We start from the raw sequence: 24,634 nt of genomic DNA on the forward strand, positions 1-24,634 counted from the left end.
AACATAGATGCAAAAATACTCAACAAAATAGTGGCAAACCAAATACAGTGATATGTTAATAAGATCAAAGACCATGACTAAGTGGGATATACCAGGGACACAGGGATGGTTCAACATCTCCAAATCAATCAGCATGATACATACACCACATTAACAAAACAAGGAATAAAAACCACATGATTGGGCCGGCCCCGTGGCTTAGCGGTTGAGTGTGCGCACTCTGCTGCTGGCAGCCCAGGTTTGGATCCCGGGCGTGCACCGATGCGCCACTTCTCCGGCCATGCTGAGGCCGCGTCCCACGTACAGCAACTGGAAGGATGTGCATCTATGACATACAACTATCTACTGGGGCTTTGGGGGAAAAAAATAAATAAAATTAAAAAAAAAAACCACATGATCATCTCAATAGATGCAGAGAAGGCATTTGACAAGATCCAACATCCATTTATGATAAAAACTCTCAACAAAATGGTTATAGAAGGAAAGTACCTCAACATAATAAAGGCCATATATGACAAACTGACAGCCAACATCACACTCAACAGGGAAAGTCTGAAAGCCATTCCTCTGAGAACAGGAATGAGACGAGGATGCCCACTCTCACCACTCTTATTCAACATAGTACTGGAGGTTTTGGCCAGAGCAATTAGGCAAGAAAAAGGAATAAAAGGAATCCAAATAGGCAACGAAGAAGTGAAACTCCCACTATTTGCAGATGACATGATTTTATATATAGAAAACCGTAAAGAATCCATTGGAAAACTATTAGAAATAATCAACAAAGCAAAGTTGCAGGGTAAAAAATCAACTTAGAACAATCAGTTGCATTTCTGTATGCTAATAATGAACTAACAGAAAGAGAACTCAAAAAGATAATTCCATTTAAATTGCAACAAAAGAATAAAATATCTAGGAATAAATCCAACCAAGGAGGTGAAAGACCTGTACAATGAAAATTATAAGACATTATTGAAAGAAATTGATGATTACATAAAGAAATGGAAAGATATTCCATGCACATGGATTGGAAGAATAAACATAGTTAAAATGTCTATATTACCTAAAACAATCTACAGATTCAACGCAATCCCAATCAGAATCCCAGTGACATTTTTCACGGAAATAGAACAAAGAATACTAAAATTCACATGGGGCAACAAAAGACCCCGAATAGCTAAAGCAATCCTGAGAAAATAGAACAAAGCTGGAGGCATCACAATCCCTGACTTCAAAACATACTACAAAGCAATAGTAATCAAAACAGCATTGTTCTGGGCCGGCCGCGTGGCTTAGCAGTTAAGTGCGCGCGCTCCGCTGCTGGCGGCCCGGGTTCAGATGCCGGGCACACACCGACGCACCGCTTCTCCGGCCATGCTGAGGCCGCGTCCCACGTACAGTAACTAGAGGGATGTGCAGCTATGACATACAACTATCTACTGGGGCTTTTGGGGGAAAAAAAATAAAGTTATAAAACAGCATTGTTTTGGTACAAAAACAGACACATAGATCAACAGAACAGAATTGAAAACCCAGAAATAAAGCCACACATATACGGACAGCTAATCTTCGACAAAGGAGCTAAGAACATACAATGGAGAAAGGCAAGTCTCTTCAATAAATGGTGTTGGGAAAACAGGACAGCCACATGCAAAAGAAGGAAGGTAGACCATTCTCTTTCGCCATACACAAAAATTAACTCAAAATGGATTCAAGACTTGAAGCTAAGAAATCATAAAACTTCTAGAAGAAAATACAGTCAGTACAGTCTTTGGCATTGGTCTTAGAAGGATCTTTTCAAATACCATGTCTACTTGGATGAGGGAAACTAAAGAAAACATAAGCAAGTGGGACTTCATCAGATTAAAGAGCTTCTACAAGGCAAATGAAACCAGGATCAAAATGAATAGACAACCCACCAGCTGGAAGAAAATATTTGCAAATCATATGTCCAAAAAGGGGTTATTCTCCATAATGTATAAAGAACTCACACAACTGAACAACAAAAAAACAAACAACCCAGTCAAAAAATGGGCAGAGAAAATGAACAGATACTTCTCCAAAGAAGATATGCAGATGGCCAATAGGCACATGAAAAGATGTTCAACATCACTAATCAACAGGGAAATGCAAATCAAAACTATACTAAGATATCACCTTACACCAGTTAGAATGGCTATAATCACCAAGACAAAAAACAACCAATGTTGGAGAGGTTGTGGAGAAACGGGAACCCTCATTCACTGCTGCTGGGCATGCAAAGTGGTGCAGCCTCTATGGAAAACAGTATGGAGAGTCCCCAAAAAACTAAAAATAGGGCCTGCTGGGTGGCACAGCAGTTAAGTGCTCACGCTCCGCTTCAGTGGCCCGGGGTTCTCGGGTTTGGATCCCGGGCACGCACCAACACACCACTTCTCAAGCCATGCTATGGTGGCGTCCCATATAAAGTAGAGGAAGATAGGCACAGATGTTAGCCCAGGGCCAATCTTCCTCAGCAAAAAGAGGAGGATTGGCATCGGATGTTAGCTCAGGGCTGATCTTCCTCACCAAAAAAAAAAAAAAACTAAAAATAGAAATACCCTATGAGCCAGCTATCCCACTACTGGGAATCTATCCAAGGAACGTAAAATCAACAATCCAAAGAAGCTTATGCCCTGCTATGTTCATTGCAGCATTATTCACAATAGCCAAGAAGTGGAAGCAACCCAAGTGTCCCTCAACTAATGATTGGATTAAGAAGATGTGGTATATATATACCATGGAATACTACTCAGCCATAAAAAAGACAAAATCGTCCCATTTGCAACAACATGGATGGACCTGGAGGGTATTATATTAAGTGAAATAAGCCAGAAAGCGAAAGACAAACACCACAAGATTTCACTCATATGTGGAATATAAACCAACATTCAGACAGAGAGAACTGTATAGTGGTTACCAGGGGCAAGGGGGTTGGAGGGTGGGCACAAGAGGTGAAGGGAGGCATTTAAATGGTGACTGACAAACAATAATGTACTGGGCTGGCCCCATGGCTTAGTGGTTAAGTGTGCGCACTCCGCCACTGGCAACTCTGGTTTGGATCCCGGGCGTGCACCAATGCACCACTTCTCCGGACGTGCTGAGGCCACGTCCCACATAACAGCAACTAGAAGGATGTGCAACTATGACATACAACTATCTACGGGGGCTTTGGGGAAAAAAAGGAGGAGGATTGGCAATAGATTTAGCTCAGAGCCAGTCTTCCTCAGCAAAAAGAGGAGGATTAGCATGGATGTTAGCTCAGGGCTGATCTTCCTCACAAAAAATAAAATAAAATAAAAGAATAATGTACAACCAAAATTTCAAAATGTTATAAACTATTAAGACATCCATAAAAAAAAAGTAAGCAAGAGGAACAGAAAAGACACATAAAATGTCTCTCTTTAGCGTAAGTTGACCTCAAGCCTGAAGAGAGACTTCTTATTCTTCTTGAACATTTCGATGCTATTACCTTTCCAGCTGCTCCATCTTTCAGGTGAAGTAGGCTGCTACAGGTTAGCCTGGGAACTTAGATACTCAGCGGTGGAATTATTCAGCAACTTTTCCTTAGCAAATGGCTACTATGGAAATATTGGGATATCCTACATTATAGGATACCTATTGGGAAGGAGGACATCTATAGCATGAAGGTGTTGCCCTTTGAGTTAGAAATAATCAAGATCTTGGGGGCCAGCCCTAATGGCCTAGTGGTTAAAGTTTGGCGCACTCCACTTTGACAGCCCGGGTCCCGTCCCCAAGCATGGACCTACACCACTCGTCTGTCGGTAGCCATGCTGTGGTGGCAGTTCACATAGAAGAACTAGAAGGACCTAAAACTAGAACATACAACTATGTACTTGGGCTTCGGGGACGGGGGGTGGGGAAGAGAGGAAGATTGGCAACAGATGTTAGCTCAGGGCAAATCTTTGCCAGCAAAAAAAAAAGACCTTGGTTTATGGAGCAGGGACACTTTCATGCAGGTCTCAGTGCCAGGTCACTCCTGGAGTTGGATCAGGACCAAGACCCAACTGGCCCGGTCCCAAGTCCATAAGAGCCCAGGAAGGTCAGGCTGGCAATAGGCCCTCCTTTCCATCCCTCCATATTTGCTCTCTCAGGCATAATTTAGATCCCATTTCTTAAAGATTTATGCACAAATATCTATCCTGCTCCTTCCTCCTTCCCTCACCTGCCACCTCCGTGAGCTAATGGTACTCTTTTTAAAGAGCTATCTCAAGCAAACCAAATTTTAGTTTTTCCCTTTTCACTTCATTAGTTCTTCAATACCTATAATGCCTTATCAAAGTAGAGGTATTTCCTGATATTATGTACTCACACTTGAACTGGCAAGTTAAAGATACTACATGTCACTCTCCCACAGATGGTGTCCCCGTGCCTCTAGTGCAAAATAGAAAAAGACACTCCATCCTCAAACACTTCACTTCCATCTGTTCCATCACTAATTTTACGTTACAGATGAAAAAACTAAGGCTAAGAGATTAATGGCTAGTACACAATGTTCCTCTGATTTTTCACCCAGAACTAACCAGAAAGTCTTATTATTACGTGCAAAGGAAAAAAACCTCCTTGAACACTGAGGCACACCATGCCAGCCTTCATGCAGCCAAATGTTTAAAAACCTGCCAGTTAGATACTGTGCTAGGCTTAGTCAGCTTTTTTCCTCACAATAATTGTCCTCCTTGGAGAAAAAGCCTGTTAAACCCAAACTGCCAGTTTATGCAACAATAAAGCTATAAGATGCAAGAATACCACGAATTTTGAGACATGTTGACAACAGAATGAAATGCAGGTAGGCAAAAATTTGAGAGACAAATACAGACAAAACCATGACGAGTGTGCACAGCTCATGGCAAAAAGCAAGGGCTAGTAGTGTTCTTCTAGAAGCTAAGAGAGGTCTCCTTTATATTGTGTTCTTGCTCACAAAGAATAGTTGTGAGACCCGTCTCCTTTTCACAAACAATTCAATTGGCACTATAACTCTTATGATGAGGAAACACAAAACTTGACGTTCAGGATAAGAAAGCATGTGTACAGCTATAGTATATGAATTTTCCAGCCAATCAGAATAAACCACAAAATAACAGCCTTGGAGTTTTGAGGCAAAGAGGGGCAGAGTCATGACCAATTTGAACCAAGAAGTAAATTTTTAAGAGGCAGAGCCTCTAGAAAATGCCAGTTACTGGGGGTAGGCAGGTAAGTGAATGGAGGAGTGGATAAGCTCCATCCTGGAAGCCCATAAATTATGACAGTCCACCTTCCCAGAAACCAGAAGCTCCTTAGCCTCAAGTATCTCACTGAGTCCCTACTCTCCAATTCAACTCACCTGTATACTGATTCCTGAAGTTACCTCAAGGGGAGAAAATTTACTTCTATAGCTTAATAAGCTTTGATAGACTCACTCACACCAAAGGTGCATGTAAAGTTATGTGCTGCTTCCTTGTTTTCATGGGGAGAAAGGGGTAAACCAGGATACAAAGAGGAGACAAATTTGACTTAGACTCCGGTTCTGCTGAAGGGCAGCCTTGTTAACCTTTTAGCAGGGACAGACAGAAGCATCATTCCACATGTTCTAAGATTTGTTTTTTGAAACAGTTTGGCATCCTGCAGCTTTGTTACAAGGAGATTCACAATATTTCCTCAATAACTGATCAACATTGAGGGAGCTAGAAGTCTGAACACTCTAGGTAAAAGAACCCTTTTCTACAGGGGGTCCAAAATCTTTTTACTTCTAATTATTCTCACATGGTCTTCTAAAGGTATCTTACCAACAACTGTTAGTGACTTTCTCCCCAAGTGACAACACAGTAAGTTAATTCCAGCTGAGACTGGACGCCAAACAGTCTCACTCCAGGGCTCACACTTTAAACGGCCCCTTGGCAAGAAATGCCTGCTGCCTTTACGTGAGGCTGATGCAGAGTCACTCACTTGCTTCTTTGCAGCTCTGATTCCTTTCAGCTGTGATTCCTTTTCAGCAAGGCAGTCAGCCAGGAGTAGGTCCTTCTACTGGTTTAAAAACCCACTCTCAGGAGGTGGGCATAAGAGGTAAAGGGGCACATTAATATGGTGACTGACAAATAATAATGCACAACTGAAATTTCACAATGTTATAAACTATTATGATCTCAATAAAAATTTTTTAAAAATAGCCACTCTCAGGGCTCTAGTAACTGGGCAAATGAAGGCAACAACTGTCACCTAGTAAAATTTTTAAGTGCACGTTAGCTTTTCATTTGTTTAAAACCTGTTATCGGACATTCCATTCCAATGTTATTCCATAACATTAGTCTTCCAGTGTTATTACCCTGCCAAATTTCCCAACAGGCCAACTGGAATTCACGCATGTGTATTAATAACTGTCATGCAGGCCAAATAAGCTCTGTGAAAGCAACACACAAAGCACATGGAACACACAGCATAATGGATCTATTCTGCAGTGAATTTTATTGAATTCATAGGGGGCATTCCTTTATGTAAAACAAAAAACTAAAGTTGTACAAGCATGCATTGTAAGACATACCAATGATGAGGCCTGCTCAGGCCAAACTGGAGCAGACAAGTTTATCCCACAGCCCACATGAAGGTGCTTTCATTCAATACAAACAGACAGCAACAGTGGCAGCAACAGAATGAGACCATAAAGGCACTGGAACTTTTTGTGAGCTCCGGCTAGACTCTGACCAGTCTATCATTCTTTTCTTACCAGCCACATAAACAAGAGAATTCATCTGCTAATGCCAAAAACTTTAAAGCTCTTAATCTAGTTGCAAATGACTACAATCGAGGACCTTTTTTTCTAGCTAGCTGCTTTCCCAATTCCAAGTTGTCTAGCAGGTTAATTTAAACATAACAGAAAGTGTCCTCTGGCTGGCTGCACCACGCACTGGTGACAGGGACAGGTTTAATGTGTTTTGTGCTCAGGTTGCTGGGCCTCCTGGCTGGTTGTATCCTTCTCTGTGCCTTTGTTCTGAGCATTCTGAGACTCAGTCAGCTGAGGATAAAAGGGACCTACCAGCCAGTTGAGGGGCGTGTTGTTAACAAGATAATCCATCACATCATCCAAAGACTCCTTCATTTTCTGCAGCTGCCCCTTGCTGGAAGTGAGGAGGCCATCCGACACTTCCTTAAAGGAGGCAATGTTACGGAACACTGAGTAGATGTCTCCAGCCATCACCCCCAAGTGACTGGCCTGATCTTGGATGTTCTGCGGTAACCCCTGGACATTGCACAGGAGGGTGTGGCACGTGGTCTGGAGCTGCTGAGTCAGGTTTCGGGCAATAGCAAGGGTATGTGACTCGATGTGCTAAAAAAAAAAAAAAAACAAGTGTAAAAAATTAACAGTGGATCCAACAGTGCTATGTGTGAATTAGTTCAATTACAGTAAGCTGGTTATGTGTCCACCACATAGATAGACTCTTTGACTTTTTAAAATCCTTACAACCACCTGGGTGCAGCAGTATTATTCACATTTCATAGATATGCATACTAGCTATTGGGACCCGGAGAACCACTTTCTAGGATTACAATGTGCTATTTCTTGTGTCTGGAACATTAGTCCCTGTATGTCATTTCACCTTGTTTATTCACCCATTGGGTCTCAGCTTAGCACTCACATCCTCCAGGAAGCCATCTGACCACCCTCCTCACTCCAAGGTTGAGTTAGGTACTCTTCCTATATATTCTCATAGCACCTGTATTTATGCCGTCAAAAAACACTGTGACAGTAAAAATGCCTCTCTCCCCTATTAGTCCGTACCCAGTATGAGGGCAAGGCCCATGTTTCTCACGTAGTTGTATCCCGTTAAGGGTAATATGCTTATCTGTAGGTTGGTAGATAAAGTTACAGCACAGTTTTGCTTTTCTGTCACATAACAAGCAACCTATGTACATAGTATTGTTCAAACTTTCGATAGAGAAGAGTATTCTAAGAGGAATAATGGGAAAATTGAAATGAAAGCCTGGTAGGAACTTCTTCAGAAACTGTAGCAGGTGACTGGCCAGCTGTCTTACCTCAGCACAGTGGGATTCATCTGTATCGTCATGGCTGATGCTTCTCTTCCACTCCACCCAGGAGAGAGCGAGCTTATCCTGAGCATCCTGTATTTTCTGGTTGGCACTATGCACATTCTTCCTGGCAAATTCAATCTAGAACACAGTGAAATAACACATAGGAACAAACTAGTCAGAAATTCATGTTAGCCTGTTCTCAGATCCAGGAGGTAAATCAGATATATACATGTAAAATATAAACTAAAATTACAAAAGAGAAAGGAGGGCCGGCCCTGTGGCTTAGCAGTTAAGTGCGCGCACTCCGCTGCTGGCAGCCTGGGTTCGGATCCCAGGCGCGCACCGACGCACCACTTCTCCGGCCATGCGGAGGCCGCGTCCCACATACAGCAACTAGAAGGATGTGCAGCTATGACATACAACTATCTACTGGGGCTTTGGGGGGGAAAAAAATAAATAAATAAAATCCTTCATAAGAGAAAGGAATTCAAAGTTCCTCTTTCCTGTTGTCAGCCACCTACTTCCCCTTCCAAGAATAAACTGGTTTCTTTTCTTTTTTTTTTTTTATTAAAGTTTTCTTTTAAAGATTTTATTTATTTATTTATTTTTCCCCCCAAAGCCCCAGTAGATAGTTGTATGTCATAGCTGCACATCCTTGTAGTTGCTGTACGTGGGACGCGGCCTCAGCATGGCCGGAGAAGCGGTGCGTCGGTGCGCGCCCGGGATCCGAACCCGGGTCGCCAGCAGTGGAGCGCGCTCACTAAACTGCTAAGCCACGGGGCTGGCCCTAAACTGGTTTCTAATGGCAGTACAATCCATACTGTTCTATAACTTGGCAATCTTCAATGGCTACACAAGTCTTTTGTGATGTATCCATTTAATCAAATTCCTATTACTTGACATCCATTGTTTATAGTCTTTTGCAACTCTAAACAAATACACATACCTGCAGGATAAATTTCTAAAAGTAAAACTGCTCGAGGCATAGGTGTGTTTGTAACTTTGCTTGAACAGTCCCTTGAATCCTCCAGAAGTGCACAAGTACAAGTTTACCCCTTTCTCTACACCACTGCCCAACTGTCACACTTTCCCAGTGTGATAGGACAAGATGGGCATCTGTAATTTGACCACTCAGAGTAAGAGTCACATCACTTCATATATTTCAGCTATTTATACTACTACTTCTGTGAGTTGTCCGTAGACTCTTTGCCCATTTTTCTATTGGGTTGTTCATAAGATTAAAATTCTTGGATTTCATGATTACATTTACTCTCATGCCGCAATATAAATGAACTCACTTCAGATACCTTTAAATCAAGTTTCACTCACCAGGTTAACGGTGGAATGGAGCTGAGAAATGGTCTCTTGGCTTTTCTGCTTTGCTGCTTTAACCCTGCTGAGAGCCTGCTGGTAGGCGCGTGAGCGGAACTTCGTAGACAGGGATCCCAGCCTAATATAATAACTTGGCTTCTGAACTGAATCAAATCCTTCGACTTTCTTGGCTTCTTTTTCTGAAGTTAGAAAGAAGGGACAAAAACACATGCAGATCACAGCTATAAGTGACAGGGCCTGGCCTCCCACCTGGATCTTGGTTTTGTCAAGTCTGCCCACCCACCTAACAATTGTGCACTCATTCCCCAAGTCCGCTGCTGGGCTTGTCCACCCAGAACACGCCACTGTGCCTGACATTTTCCTCTACACATGCCTCTTCCCACTGGCGCTCCTCGGGCAACACAGTACCTGGCACATAGTAAGCACTAAATATTTAACGATTCTTTAAAGCAGCCCATTAAAGACGAGCCATTTATAGGAAATATTTCTCTAGGCTAATTTCTCCCAGATTTTAAAAACTTACTATGTAAAATTCAATGTGAAACTTAAGATTGCATTTAAGAAGGAAAATCTATAGAGACAGAAAGATTAGTGGCTGCCTGGGGGAGGGGGCATGGAGATTGACTGCAAACAGGCATGAAGGATCTTTGGGGGTGACAGAAATGTTCTAAGACTGGATTGTGCTCATAGTTGCACAACTCTGTAAATTTACAATGAAAACAGGTGAGTTTTTTGATACATAAAGTATACCTCAATGAAGCTGTGTAACAAGATTGCTTTAAGATATAAAACATGATTTCAAGACAAAAACCCAATTACCTAGTTCTTCCTCAGTGAGAGGAAGGTACTGGTCTACCAGCAGCTCTGATCTGGTGAGCGCATTTTCTACTCCACTGCTCACCAGCTGTACCATCTGACTTCCCAAGACGGTGTTAATGCCGCCATTGACCACAGACTTTGTCTTTTCCACGCTGCCAGTCACCGCGCCTTTGGTCCTGTCCATCACCCCAGTGATTGTGCTGGCCACAGAATCCTTGGCCCCAGTCACAGTAGTCGTCACAGCATCTTTTGCCCCAGTCATAGCACTTTTGGCATTGGCAACCACCTACAAAGAGAAAAGCAGATCACTTGGCTGGGCATACAGGGGCATAAATACATTTTAAGGTATTAACTAAGGCAGCATAGTTGAAGAGTTAAAGAAAGAATCTGGCCCTTTCACTCTCTAGCTTTAGGTCTTGGGCAAGTCACTAAGAGAAATGAGCCTCAATTTCTTTATCAGGTATATTTGCCCTACCTGCCACCACTCAAGGGTTGTTGGAGGAGCAAATTAGGTAATCAGATATAAAATTTGTCAACTTCTCAAGGTGTTATTTTTTAACCAGATGAACCTGTAGTAAGGTACAAGGGGTACTCTAGAGAATGGGATTTTCCATGTTGACATGCTTATACTGTGACAGCAGCTCATGCAGGCCTATGAGCATAGATATACGTACCATGCACACCTGGCCCTATGCACACAGCCCCAGAAGGCCAAAACATAGGCAGAGATGTCAGTTCTCCATCCTACTGGATGTGCTCTCAGATACCAAGTGAGGAAAGGTTCTATATACTACTTCTGCATTTACCAATCCCATATGGGAATCGGTTATTTGAGAGAGCAATTGTATCTGCAGAGGCAAAGCAACAAATTGATAGAGACCAGACTAAAAATATTCTAGTCCAAAGGTGACTAGTTCATCTCTGCTTCTTAGACATAACCTGACAACAGTTCAGCAAGTAAGCGAGTGGCGATTATTACTCTTTCAAAAATACATTCAGGTTGAGCAAACAAATAAGTATTTCCTGATTATGGCATGCACAGCCTGTGCTAAACAGAGAGAACATGAAAGCATGTGAGATAGCAAGCCTCAGCATTCTTGCCCCAAGCTCACCTGGTTTGTTGGCTGATTCAGAATCGGCAGTTTCTCCTCAATCCTGTCTAGCCCTTTACAGGCATAGGTATTGGCAACTGCAACTAGAAGAGTCACAAATGGGGAAAATATGCTTATTATAAAAAGCAGCAAGAATGCTGATCTTCATTTACCATGCAATGCATTGACTCGTTTCTCTAGCTCAGACAGAAGAGGCTTAGCAGGTTGCTGGCAACTTTCTTCTACTGACAGAGAAATAAGAGTGTGTGGGGGAGCAGCAGGCAGAGGCAGTGACAGGTAGGAAGTTGGCTAAGAAGCTTCTTCCTCATCAACTGGCCCCTAAAGTTAATGCCAAGAGAAGCCAGGCTCTCTTGAACCCTTATTCAGGGCATAAGGTGTCTGAAAAATGCTCTCAAAATTATCATTTCCCTGCTAGTTTAATCCCTAACTACACTTAATTCAGTAGTGGCAGTGTATTTTGGGTTATCACCAGGAAACAGTATGCTGACAGCACCCTGGATCTCCCTAACAAGACCCAGATTTTAGTCCAAGCTTCCCCCCAATGACCACCAAGTCAAGCACTAGTACTAAATTCCTTTGGGAAGTAGCAGAGTTGGAAAATTGGTCTCTAAAGGTTCCTTATAATCCTAAAAGTCCATGATCTAACCATTTGGGTGAATGATTTATATCTTTATTCAAAAGTAGCTCATAATGTGGAGAAACTGCAAATTTCATACACTGCTGGTGGGATGTAAAAAGGTGTGGCCACTTTGGAAAACAGTCTAGCAATTCCTCAAAAACTTTAAGAGTTATTACGTGACCCAGCAATTCTACTGTTAGGTATATACCCAAGAGAATTGAGAACATATGTCCACACAAAACATTGTACACAAATATTCTCAGCAGCATTCATTATTCATAATTGCCAAAAAGTAGAAGCAACCCAAAGATCCATCAACTGATGAATGAATAAATAAAATATGATCTATCTACATGATGGATTATTCCACAATAAAAAGGAATGAAGTACTGATCTGATGCTACAACATGGATGAACCTTGAAAATATTATGCTAGGGCCGGCCCCGTGGCTTAGCGGTTAAGTGCGCGTGCTCCAGTACTGGCGGCCCGGGTTCGGATCCCGGGCACGCACCAACGCACCGCTTCTCCGGCCATGCTGAGGCCGCGTCCCGCATACAGCAACTAGAAGAATGTGCAACTATGACATACAACTATCTACTGGGGCTTTGGGGGAAAAAAGGAGGAGGACTGGCAATAGATGTTAGCTCAGGGCTGGTCTTCCTCAGCAAAGAGAGGAGGAATAGCACGGATGTTAGCTCAGGGCTGATCTCACAAAAAAAAAAAAAATATTATGCTAAGTGAAAGAAGCCAGTCACAAAAGACCACATATTTTATGATTCCATTTATGTTAAATGGAACAGGCAAATCTATAGACAGAAAGTAGATTAGTAGTTGCCCCCCCGACCCTGGCGTGGTGGGGGGGGTGGTTTGAAAGGAAATGGGGAGTGACTGCTAATGGGGGTATAAAGTTTTTTTTTATATATTTAAACTGCTTAATCCTTTTTTTATTTTTTATTTGTAAATAGATATAACATAAACTTCACCATTTTAACTATTTTTAAGTGCACAATTCAGTGGCATTCACAATGTTGTGTAACCATCACCACTATTATTTCCAGAACTTTTTCATCATCCCAAACAGAAACTGGTATGAGGTTTCTTTCTGGGGTGATGAACATGTTCTAAAATTGATCATGGTGATGCTTGCACATCTCTGTGAATATACTAAAAACTACTGGATTATACAATTTAAGTGGGTGAATTGTATGGTGTGTTAATTATATCTCAATAAAGATGTTATTTATTTTTTTAAAAGCAGTTCATGTACACTGTGTAGTCCCAAGAAAGTCAGCTATTTCAATTCACCAGCTGGCTCCCCTTATGATCTCAGCTGCCAACACAGAAGTATCTCGGGAGGATTTTTTTAAGTATCATGAGCATCTGCCATTGCTATGAAGCAGGCATTCTATAACGATGAGGGTCACCCGGCAGTTTCTAGGTAAAGGCAGTATGTGCCTCAGGAGAGGCTAAGGATTCCCTGATGTTGCTGCTCTGCGCTTAGGGCATAAGGCTGGCATTCACCATATTCAACCCAACTCATGGCTCACCCCTGCCTGAGGCCCTAGGACTGAATCTTGAGGGGGAAATCAGAACTCACTTTGTGGCTCTAGCTTTTGGACGATAGGCAGAGCACTTGTCATGGCCATGGAGGTGATGGTCTTCACGCCCTTCTCTGCCATCTCACACACAGACTTCAAGTAGGGATACTGGTCCTTTGTACTCATGTAAGCCGAGGAGACAAGGTCATAGGTGGAACTCACCAAGGGTAGGTTGGCCACCCTAGTCACCACGCTCTGCAACCAAGGGGGAGGGAAGTGTTAACTTCTCAAATCACACCGGGAGGGAAAGAATCAAGAAACAGCCATTTAAAATTCATACCGGTTGTGGATCAACTGCAGCAGATACCATCTTTCTTCCTGGAGAAAGAAGAAATCTGAGGAAAAGAAACTTATTTCAGGACACTAGGATAAGACTCTCTCAGATTCATTCCCCAACCCAAGTAAATGCTAATTTCGTAGAGAAAACTTCCTGCTGAGGTTAAGTGTAGTTTTCTGCACTTCTTCCCACCCTCTAGCTCTCAGCGCTCTCCCGGAGCAGGGCAGACACTGTCTGAGGCAAGGTTCAGAGCTCACGGTAAACTCAATAGAAAACAGGCTCCGCAGGGAAAAGCAAAGTTGTTGACACATTTGTCGTTTCTCCACCAGGATACTAAAAATACCTTTTGAAGAGGAATATCTTTTTACAAAACTGCGAACCAAGTTAAAATCCATGTTAAAACTAGAGATTTCAAGTAGAAGACATCTTGAACAGTCAGGACTATCAAGTTGGAGCACGTTGGGAGAATTTATTCTTTCCTTGTTAAAGGACTGAAACTAGTTTAGGGGAGACTAACCAAAGAGGAAGGAGATGCTCCGAGGAATTGAGAAACATTTCAGCTTTTAAACGTAAATTGAGCGTCCCCAACGACCCAAACCCACAAAATTGCCTCATGCTAAGCAGCTGAGCTGGGAAAGAAAGAACAACCTACGCAGCTCGCCATCGGCCACTTCCGGGCCAGTCGTCCCAGTTCTACAACAAATGTAAGTAAGAACCACCCGGAACGCAGAAGGCAAGCGCCAGCATCGATACCCCGCTGTCACCGTGCACCCTATAAAAGTCTGCTTTAGGAAGATTTTCTAAGGCATTTCCTTTTAAAGAATCTATTTTCGGGACAAAAGGAAACTGCTACCCCCGTAACCGAGCCAAGAAGTTACAGCCTCACTAAGGCTGCTGGCAGAAAAGCAGCCTCCACGAACAAAAGCAGGGCCGACAGCGCAGGCCCGGGAGCCCGCCCTGCCCAGCCAGCGGCCGGAGACGGCCGCGGGGCCGCGAGGCGTGCAGCCTGGAGTCCCGCGGGGGGCGGAGCAGCGGCCCCCCCAGGACTGCCCCCCGGCGCTGCGGGGGACCCGGGCCGGCTCGCTGATCACAGAGGGGGCGCGCACCCACCGACCACAGCAGGGAAGAGGCGAGGGTCCGGCGAGTCGCAGCGGCCAGCTCCGGCAAGCCCCGCGGCGGTCTAGCAGCGCGGCCGCGGGCGCCCGACTATATACCCCGCCCCGCCCGCCCCCGCGCCACGTGAACGGCGGCCCAGCCGAGTGTCGCCCTCTGCTGCCTCCCTGCGCCTTCGCCCCGCCGCCGCCCGCCTCGAGGAGTACGGGCCCCTGCCTGGGTGAGGAGGGGTCCTGCCTGGGTGGGGGCCCCGCCTGGATTAGGGGTCCTGGGAGGCCCGTGGCCAAAATGCGGCCGGTTCCCCCGTGGGCTTTGTGGTTTTGCAAAAGGCCGCGGAGGAGTCGCGCGGACATCTTACCAGTAACTAACCTGTTGATTACTGTCGGCGTTCAGAATAGAAACCCTCTTTCAAAATGGAAATAGTGGCTTCTAGACTGTTATTTTTAGCAAAGAAATAGCCTGTAAAGCTTTGTGAAATTCTAACCCGGCGATGACTCTGTAGAGATTTCTGATTTACTGCTCTTTTGACTTTAAAGTCTGTTTTTCAAACATCTGTCTAAAGTTGAATCAGAATTTACAAAAGGACCTTAGAATATTATTGATCTTTTTTTCTCAGGGAGATTTAAACCTCAGATCACTCCGGGATGAAACCTGCCTATGCTTGTTATGCAAAACGACCATTTTTTTTTAAGTTGTGGGTTATGCTTTTTTTTTTAAGAAATCAACATTTGAGTCCTAGTTTTTTTTGTGTGTAAAATGCAGGGACTTAACCAGATTATTTGAGCAAGAAGTTGTGCAACTGCCCCGAGCTAGGTAGGAAAGTTCCGTGGACCTCTCCCTGAGTGTGTGGCGGGGGATCTCCACCTAACGTTCCCGCGGGCCTCGGCCTCCGCGAGCTCTCTCTCGGGGAAGGTGAACAAGTGATGTGGGTAGAGGGGAGGTGCGAAGGGGAGCTGGCGCCGGGATTGGCCCCCAGGTCCTCGGCCTCCAGAATGGGGAGCAAGATGAGGCGGCGATGACTCAGGAGCCTGGCGGTGGGCTTTGTCAAGCAGTGAAGTTGGAATTGTGGGAAGCCTTCAGTGGTATTCACCTCAATTACTTAACTAATGTTGCATGCACATAGATAGTGTTTATCATATTCAAAGCTCCAAACTGATCCATCAAAAATGTATCCCTTATACTGAATACATCTAGAGGCCTTAAGAAAGAAAAAACAATTATGGTATTCCCCCCACCCTCTGCATGTAATTCAAAATAAAACACAATACTAAACCACAAAGTAACTGGTAGGAAGTTTAAAAAAGTTATGGTTTTTTTTTCCCTCCCTCTTTTGACATCTTCATTGCTTTAAGCAAATTATTTTTTCTTTTCTTTTTGGTGTTCTGGCTTTGTTGGTGCTCTAAACAGATGTTTTGTGTTCTGTTGTTAATCCCCCTACCCTGATATAAGAAGGCAGGAATGTACTGAATTTTGAATAATAATGTTAGTCGTTTATTTACTTCTCCCTAATCTAACCTCTTATTTTGCAACAGAAGCCTCTTGCCCTTTCACCTACAAATGCCTCCCTCTTTTTTGTCTTAAACCTGTGAATCACTTGCCCTCTTTAAGGATGAGCATGCTTCCTTTTGCCTGTGAAGGAGAGGGCTCAAGGGACTAACCTTGGGGCCAGACTCTCCACGCCCACAGAGGCTAAACCACACCAAATTCTGCACCTGCAACTCTCTTTCATCTTCTTGAGTCTGTGAGAACACAAGCTAGTGACAAGAATAACACCCAAGTCCTCCAGGTGATCCTGATAGTCTCTAAAGTTTGAGAACCTTTGTTTTACAAAAGTGTTTTTTCATAGTTGGTCAGGGGACTAGTGCATCAGAATCACCTAGAGTGCTTGTTAAACATTCTGCCTTCTACCCCAGACCTACTGAGTGTCTGTGTATGGGAGTGAGGCCCAGGAGTCTGCATTTTCAACAATACCCCTTTTGAGTACCACCACTTTACTCTTCACAAAGCACGCTCATGTGTTCCTCATACTTGAGCTTCACAACAACCTGGAAACTCAATGAAATGGGAATTATTACTCCATCTTCATAATGAAGAAATAGCCTCCGAGATGTTAGATGATTTGTCCACAGTCCTATGACTGCCTAAGCAGCAAGCCAGGCAAAACTTGGAGATGGAGAAAGGTTTATTTGAATTCGCCAAATGAGAAGGCAGGAGCATGGGTTCTCTCAAGTCCCCCTTAAGGAGAGAAGAAAGCTGGATTATATAGAGCTAAGGGATGTGGCAGGAGGAGTTTCAGAGAAACCAAGGGGTGATCAAGGGTCACAAGGATTTATGAGCTTGTTTTACAGAAGAAAGAGAATGCCTTCAAGGATCACCAGATAACCAGCCCCCAGCTGCCGTTGGCACCCAGAAGTCAGATTGCCCAGGAGTTTATCGGTAGTGAAAGAAACACGGATTACCCCTTTGTTTCCCCAAAACTCCTCATGCCACATCCCTTACCCCTATAAAACCTCCTGCTTTCTTCTCTTGTTAAGGCGGATTTGCGAGAACCCATGCTCCCACCTTCTCATTTTGGCCAATTCAAATAAACCTTTCTCCATCTCCAAGTACTGATGTCTCCTTGTTTGATTTACTGCATATCAGGCACATGAACTTCAGATTAAGAGGTTCAGTATCACATTCAGCAGTTAGAATAACGCCAGGTACATAGAAATGGTAGCTATTTTTAATGTCTTCTGACCACACCCAGAGCCTTTTTCCCCAAGAAAGCCTTACTGGGTATTGGGCTGAAGAGAGCTCAGCTCATAGGGGAAGTAGAAGGGGCCCCAAGGGACCAGCATATCCCAGGCTCTGCCTAGTCTTCCTTCCTGGGCTACAACGTATGGGACGTCCTGTTGACAAAGATACATTTCCTAGAGTTTGTAGCAACTCAACCTTCTTTGGGTATATTATTGATACAAAGTAATAGTGAGAAAAAAATCTGGCAGTGAAGTTTCTGTCACTGACTAATTGCCCCAAGGAACTCAGGGGAGGTTTCAGAAGCATTTAACTGTTTCTCCAAATTGTTGTTTTGTTATATTAAGAGATGCAATCACCAACCACCCTGAACCAGACTGAGCCCCACTGCAAGAGCAGCACCCACACAGATGAGCCGAGAGATGCCAACTGAGCCTATGCAAGCAAATACCCACCACTCCCTTTTGAATATTCATTCCCCACCCGAAATAAAAGGCCTCTGCTTCCCTTTGTTCAGGGACAGCCATGACTTTGGAAATGATTCTGTGCAGGCTCCTATTTGTTACAAATATACTTTACTTTGTATGACAACTACTTCTGGTGGAGAGTATGATTTTAACTCGCCAGGAGGTGAACCCACTTTGGTTTGGTAACATTTCCTCTTTCAGAGGCAGGGCAACTGCCACCTTCCCCCCTTGTCCTTTCTCTTCCCTCCCCCATAAGCACTGTGTGCCCCAGCTACATCCACCTCTCTCCCCTCCTCCATGCAGGGCTCTCTCCCTCTCATACCTCTCTCTGTGGACATACCCTTGTTCCCTCTGCCTGGAATGCCTGCCCATCTGGCAAACTCTACTCACTCTGTACAACTCAGCTGTTCACCTCTGTGAGACCCTCCTCAGCCCCAAGGTCACAAACTAGTAAGTGGCAGAAATGGGCCTTGAACCAGGTATATCTTGACTCTAGAATCTACACTGTTGATCATTATGTGGTGTGTGCTCTTAGGCAATAAATACAGTTGACCCACATAGGTCTCAGTGCCTGTAAGATGAAGTGCTTAAATGATATCTAGGATGCCTTCCAGCTGTATTATCTTAATCCAAAAAACAACAATACCTTAGATTGTTTATAGCTTCACAATGGCCTTTCAGTAAATACTATCTCAAACCAGTCAGGTGCCTTTACCTGTTCCTTTGTCACAAGACAGCCTCATTCAAACACAGGGAAAATATTACCATGTTCATTTCTTCTTTTCACCTGAGCTTGAAATTAGATAAAACTACCTTTCTCACAGACCAGAGACAAAGATAATGGGTCACAAGTAAGAAGTCATGAGGCCAGATGATTTCTATTTTGACTAGTTCAAACTCCATGCAAACTGGTCACCAGCAGGAAGAATTCTTTTGATGACCCAATTAATCTAACTTCCTAATCACCCCAGACTTGATCTTTTGCCATTCTTCTTTTATTCCTCTCCAAATGCCTTGGAAAGGAAAAGGCAATTCCTCTTTCACATGGACTTCACCTGGACTTGGTTTCCAAACAGATGTGGGGATCAGAATTTGCCACCCTAAAATGAGTCTCTTTGGCTTCGTTATTTTTAAATTTTATTTATTTATTTATTTATTTTCCCCCCAAAGCCCCAGTAGATAGCTGTACATCATAGTTGCACATCCTTTAGTTGCTGTATGTGGGACATGGCCTCAGCATGGCCAGAGAAGCGGTGCGTCAGTGTGCGTCTGGGATCCGAACCCGGGCCGCCAGCAGCGGAGCGCGCACACTTAACCGCTAAGCCACAGGGCCGGCCCTGGCTTCATTATTTTTAAAAACAAAAGACTTGAAAACTTTGACCTTCCCCCTAACTAAAAGAATTTAAGATAGAAGGCCTGTTCCAGGTAAGAGCTATCACCATAGATAACTATAACAGTAAACAGGGAGAAACCTAGCAAGGCCCATTTAATCAAAGTCCTCCCCATGTCTCATTGTTTTTTGCAAGGAATGGCAAACATTTGTTTACTAAACATTTGCTTTTCCATCTCCATGTGAATTGCCTTCCTCCCCTTTGAATTCCAAAACCACTACCTCCAACATCCTCCTTTGTCTTTAGCTGAAGATGGTATTTAAGGTGATGACTGTGGCCATTTTGATGAGTTACTCAGTTTTCCTGGATTTCTCCCATGTATGCAGGTTAATAAACTTTGTTTGATTTTCTCCTGGTATTCCGTCTCATGTCAATTTAATTCTTAGAGCAGCCAGAAGAATCTAGAGAATAGAAGAATAGTTCTTCCTACCCTACACAGACCAATCTCCTTCTCCCCAACTGAACTTCATATCTTTTAGCCTGCCATGGCCCCTTCCCTTCTCTATCTGAAATAGGTAACTCAAGGAGAAGCAATCAAAAGTTAGATCTCATCAAATTTCAGATGTATTTCTCATCTAAGCTATTTGTTTTCCCCTCCATCTTGTAGCTAGTTATAGGTTTGAGATCTTATAAACTCACATTATCCTGGGAGGTTACTATTTCATGTATTTTTATTCTCTTTAAGTGAATGTAATTATTAAATGAATTCATAATATATCTTACTTTTTGTCATTTATTTATATCCAATTTATACACACAAAGGACTTAAATTGTTTTAGAAAATTCATAGACTACAGGAAGAATAAATTTTAAATAGGTAAGAAAAACAAGGCAAAGAGAAATTAAAATGAAGATCGTTTTTATATTATTATCATCACATCAGGTAATTAATGTTCACAAAAGGAGAAACTCAGTGAATAAATGAGTACAAGAGTTCCTAAAATAGTAATCCATTGTATGCAGATAAGGAATTGCACTGGAGCTTATCAATTACAATAAGCTCTTTTGTAATTTCTTACTGTAGAATGATATTGTGGGAAGAAATATTGACTTTGAAATCAGAGTCCTAACTGTTTTTTCCCCAGCTTTATTGAGATACATTAGACATATAACATTGTGTAAGTTTAAGGTGTGCAATATAGTGATTTCATATAAGTATATATTGAAAAATGATTACCACAATAAGGTTAGTTAACACATCCATCACCTCACATAGTTAAAATTTGTGTGTGTGTGTGTGTGTGATGAGAACTTTTAAAATCTAATCTTAGCAACTTTCAAATATACAATACAGCATTGTTAACTATAGTCACCATGCTGTACATTACATTCCCAGAACTTATTCATCCTATGACTGGAAGTTTGTACAGAGTCCCAACTTTGAATGTATACATACTATGGTGATAATAATATTTACCTCAAAAGATTATTGTGCAGAAAAATAAGACAACGTGTGTAAGGCCCCAGACAGAGTGCCAGGCAAATACTAGATTCTCAGCCAATGGCATTTCCTTTCTCCTTTTAATTTTGCTTTGTTCACAGAAAAATAGAGCTACCTAAAATTCAGGTCATGAGAATTAATAGAATTTTAGAATAGGAGGAGATCCTATTGATGGTCCTGTCCAGTGAGTCTCCATGTGCTTCTGTGTGCATGACAACAGCCTGGGGCACTTGTTGAAAATACTGATTCTGGGCCCTCATACCCAGAGATTCTGATTCACTTGATTTAGGGAATAGTCTAGAAATGTTTAAAAAGTATCCCAGGTCATTCTGATGCTGGTAATCCAAGAACTATACTTTAAGAAACACTGTACTCAAGCCGACTCTGCTGAGGGACAAAGCAGCTGAGTGGTTTACCGAATGCACCGCAGCTGGCAGTGGAAACCAGAGCTTGAGCTGCCTGACTCCACGGCCTTTCCACAATGTATATGAAAATAACTCAACAATAAGTGTTTCATTGAATCATTTTGGCATAAAGAATTGTGCTTTATAATATATATTTATTAATGTGAACTCTAACTCAAGCTTACTGCCAGCTCCAGCACTAGACAGAGAACCAGTTCCCAACCTCAAGACCTCATAACCCCAATGGTTATCAGTAGTTTTTGGATTGATAGAGCATGACAGTTTGTTTTGCAGGATGAGTTGCCTTTGTCCTGGGTAACCTAAGCAGCTCTGCCTGGAGGCCACAGTCCAGGTATCCAGGTCACTGTGTATCCAGATCACTGATAATCAGGGCCTGGCCACAGGAAAATTGAAGCAGGCAAAGTATTTTCTGAGGGTACCTCACACACTCTTACAGGCCCTTTTCTCCTCTTTAGAGAATCCTCCTTTCGCTAGGTGCATTACTGTTCTTCGTCAGCTTTGAGTCTCGCTGCTGCAGTATCCTCCCCAACACACTCTGATCCTAACAAGCCTATGCTCTCAACGAAAAACTCAAATGCATTTTATAAACAAATTCAAACCAAAATGCTAAAGACTAGTTTATTAAGTCCCCTCTCTTAGGGTCATTTACAAGTTAATAAAAAAAATTTTTTTTGACAATTTACAAAATATGTTCTTATGCAAAGTAGGAAGGACATACTATTCCTAGTCTGTGCTCTGACTCAAAAGTCACTTGTCCAAAGTTATGCCGTTTGTAGGTGATAGAACTGGGTCAAAGATCCTGTCTAGAACCTTTGAAGCCAAAGTTCTTTCAGCTATATCACGCTGTCTCCAAAGGATAAATGTCTAAAGGACCCCAGTAAATGTTTGTTGAATGAATGTTAAAATAAAGAGCAAGAAGGAATGAGGTAGTAAGAAAGAAAAAAACAAAAGGTAAGGGACATTTCCTTCAGAGACCAGAAAGGAATTGTTCTTGGTAGGTGAGAAAGAAGGCTATGTGAAGTTAAGAAAGTCTGCCCTGGGGGCCGGCCTGGCACGCAGCTTTGGTGGCCTGGGGTTCGCAGGTTCCGATCCCGGGCGCACACTGACGCACCGCTTGTCAAGCCATGCTGTGGTGGCGTCCCATATAAAGTAGAGGAAGATGGGCACGGATGTTAGCCCAGGGCCAGTCTTCCTCAGCATAAAAGAGGAGGATTGGCATCGGATGTTAGCTCAGGGCTAATCTTCCTCAAAAAAAAAAAAAAAAGTAAGAAAGAAAGAAAGTCTGCCCCAAACAGACACACACGCACACACCCCAGGCTTGATCTGTTTCAAAAGGACATCAGGCCTGTGGATAACATGTTTATTTCTTTTCTGCTCTTTCTCAGGAATTCAGAATCATAGGTCATTTTAATTTTGGGCCACAAAGCCCAGTTGACAACCCTAGAATTTTAGAGCAGGAAGAGACCCTACTGATTATCTAACCCAGTGGGTAACCCAGTGCTTTTATGTGCATGAAAATGGCCTGAGGCACAGATCTTCAGCTAAGCGCTTTCTCCTGGGATGGCTGCTTCAGCAGTTTTGTTGGAGACGAGACTGTGGGCCAGCTACCCTTGGAAACTGGTCCTTTTGGCCTGGCTTCATCTTTGTGAAGATGCCTGTTTCTTCTATTTCTCTGAGTCCTCCTATTGATCAAGAGCAAGGTGGGAAGTAGGTGTGGGAGAGGAGTGATTTGTTTTGGTTTTTTCGTTTAAGTAAGTTAACTTTGGAAAGATGACTGAGCCAAAGTTTTGAGAGTGACAGCTATTATATTCATTGTCAATCTCCACATTCCAGCTCTGGAATTGGATTTGGCAAAGATCGTTTTCCGAGGCTGGCTTCTGACAGAGCCAATATTAGCAGTCCTTAATGACTCAACTAACAACTGAGGAAGTTAGGGGAAACATGACTTTACCAACCAGTGCCAGTGCCATTTCCAGAATTATCCCACTCTCTGAGCTGTAGGATGAAACCCTCAAGGTCATCCCAGTATGAGCCATTCCTTTTATCTGAGCCAATTAATCAAAGTTCCACATTTGATTTCATATTTCATTAAAGAAAAATCCAAAAAGCTTCATTAAGGGCTTTACAGAGGGATATATCATGATCCAAAGTTCAGCAGACATGCAGAGCCACACTACTCTAAATGTTATGAAATTCATCAAGAATTCATGGTTGATCTAAATTTAAGACCATACTGGTATTGAGTAATCCTGATATTATTTTAACAGATCTGCAAAAAAACCAATTCGATCTGTTTTTAATGATTTTCAAAAGTTAGAACACTGAAATGAAAAATAGGTATGTGACACAAAGTTATGCTTGTGAGAATGGCATCTATGATAGCAACATCACTTTTCTCAGGCTCCAGAAATTTTCATGTTTCGCTTTGGCAAACTAAAACCACTCTAGGCTACTGTCCAAGAAGAAGAAAGGGAAGACCATTTTCTGAAACTGAAAAGATCAGCGAGCTACTGCCCCCCCCTTAACATCGATCACTTAGATTCTGATTAGGTATAACCAATAGGAAGGTAATGGAATATAGATTCAAAAACACTCCCCCCTCCCTACATTAAGGAGCATCAAGCTGGCCTTACAGGTGACATGATATAATCTTGGAAATGCAGACAAATAGCTAAATCCATTTGTACATAGGTAACATAGAGCTGAATTAAATTGAATGTCATACATATAGTACATGCTGGTTTTTTATTCCTCCTCCCATTCTACTCCTCTTACATAATTTCTGCTTCTCAAAACCATCCTCTCAGAGTTGAGAGGAAACCACATAGCACCTAGTTTGATGAATGTTTAGATAAGGAGAGATATTGGGAGAGAGAGGATGTTGGAAATAACATGCAATTTTCTTCACTGATGTATCATTTTGTTTTTGATCAATAAAGACTAGATCTTACCGTAAAGTAACATTTTGTTTGATTATAAAAATAATATATGAAAAATGTAATATATGCTTATTGAAGAAAAAATTTTAAATATAGACATGAATGAAATAATAATAATCACCCATAACTCTATCACGTAGAGATAACCACTGTTGATATTTTGGATTATAGCATTCCTATATTTTTTCTATGTTAAGTGTATCTATCTAATCTTATATTTTCATTAAAATAAGTTTATATTATCAATATTATTCTGTAGTTTACTTTTTTCACTAAATATATCATGAACATTAAGTATTTTGCAATTGCGTGTCCAGGCTGGCTGTT

General features: G+C 42.5%; 1 protein-coding gene across 2 annotated transcripts; it reads right to left on the reverse strand.

Moving 5' to 3' along the window:
* Positions 1-6,453: 6,453 nt before the first annotated feature.
* PLIN2 (perilipin 2) lies at positions 6,454-14,987 on the reverse strand. 2 transcript variants are annotated; one of them, XM_058565869.1, is made up of 8 exons: positions 14,906-14,987; positions 13,799-13,853; positions 13,518-13,713; positions 11,301-11,383; positions 10,189-10,474; positions 9,367-9,548; positions 8,041-8,175; positions 6,454-7,333 (listed from the first exon to the last, which is right to left on the reverse strand). In XM_058565869.1, exons 2-8 carry the CDS (start codon positions 13,826-13,828, stop codon positions 6,932-6,934), a joined length of 1,314 nt encoding a protein of 437 aa, XP_058421852.1. In that variant the 5' UTR covers positions 13,829-13,853; positions 14,906-14,987; the 3' UTR covers positions 6,454-6,931. The 2 variants fall into 2 exon arrangements, with proteins under 2 accessions (XP_058421852.1, XP_058421853.1); XM_058565870.1 differs by having other exon boundaries at positions 13,799-13,836; positions 14,906-14,964.
* Positions 14,988-24,634: the final 9,647 nt, after the last annotated feature.

The sequence above is a fragment of the Diceros bicornis genome, chromosome 22 (assembly GCF_020826845.1).
Source record: "Diceros bicornis minor isolate mBicDic1 chromosome 22, mDicBic1.mat.cur, whole genome shotgun sequence".
Classification (NCBI taxonomy): domain Eukaryota; kingdom Metazoa; phylum Chordata; class Mammalia; order Perissodactyla; family Rhinocerotidae; genus Diceros; species Diceros bicornis.

What these genes read in the sequence shown, in the direction of transcription:
- PLIN2 (XM_058565869.1), bottom strand. Translation starts at nt 13,828, where the DNA reads ATGGTATCTGCTGCAGTTGATCCACAACCG. An exon ending in TGAATCAGCCAACAAACCAG is followed by an intron (nt 10,475 to 11,300) that starts GTGAGCTTGGGG and finishes TTCTCTTTGTAG; the next exon opens with GTGGTTGCCAATGCCAAAAG. An exon ending in ATGAATCCCACTGTGCTGAG is followed by an intron (nt 7,334 to 8,040) that starts GTAAGACAGCTG and finishes TTTTTTTTTTAG; the next exon opens with CACATCGAGTCACATACCCT.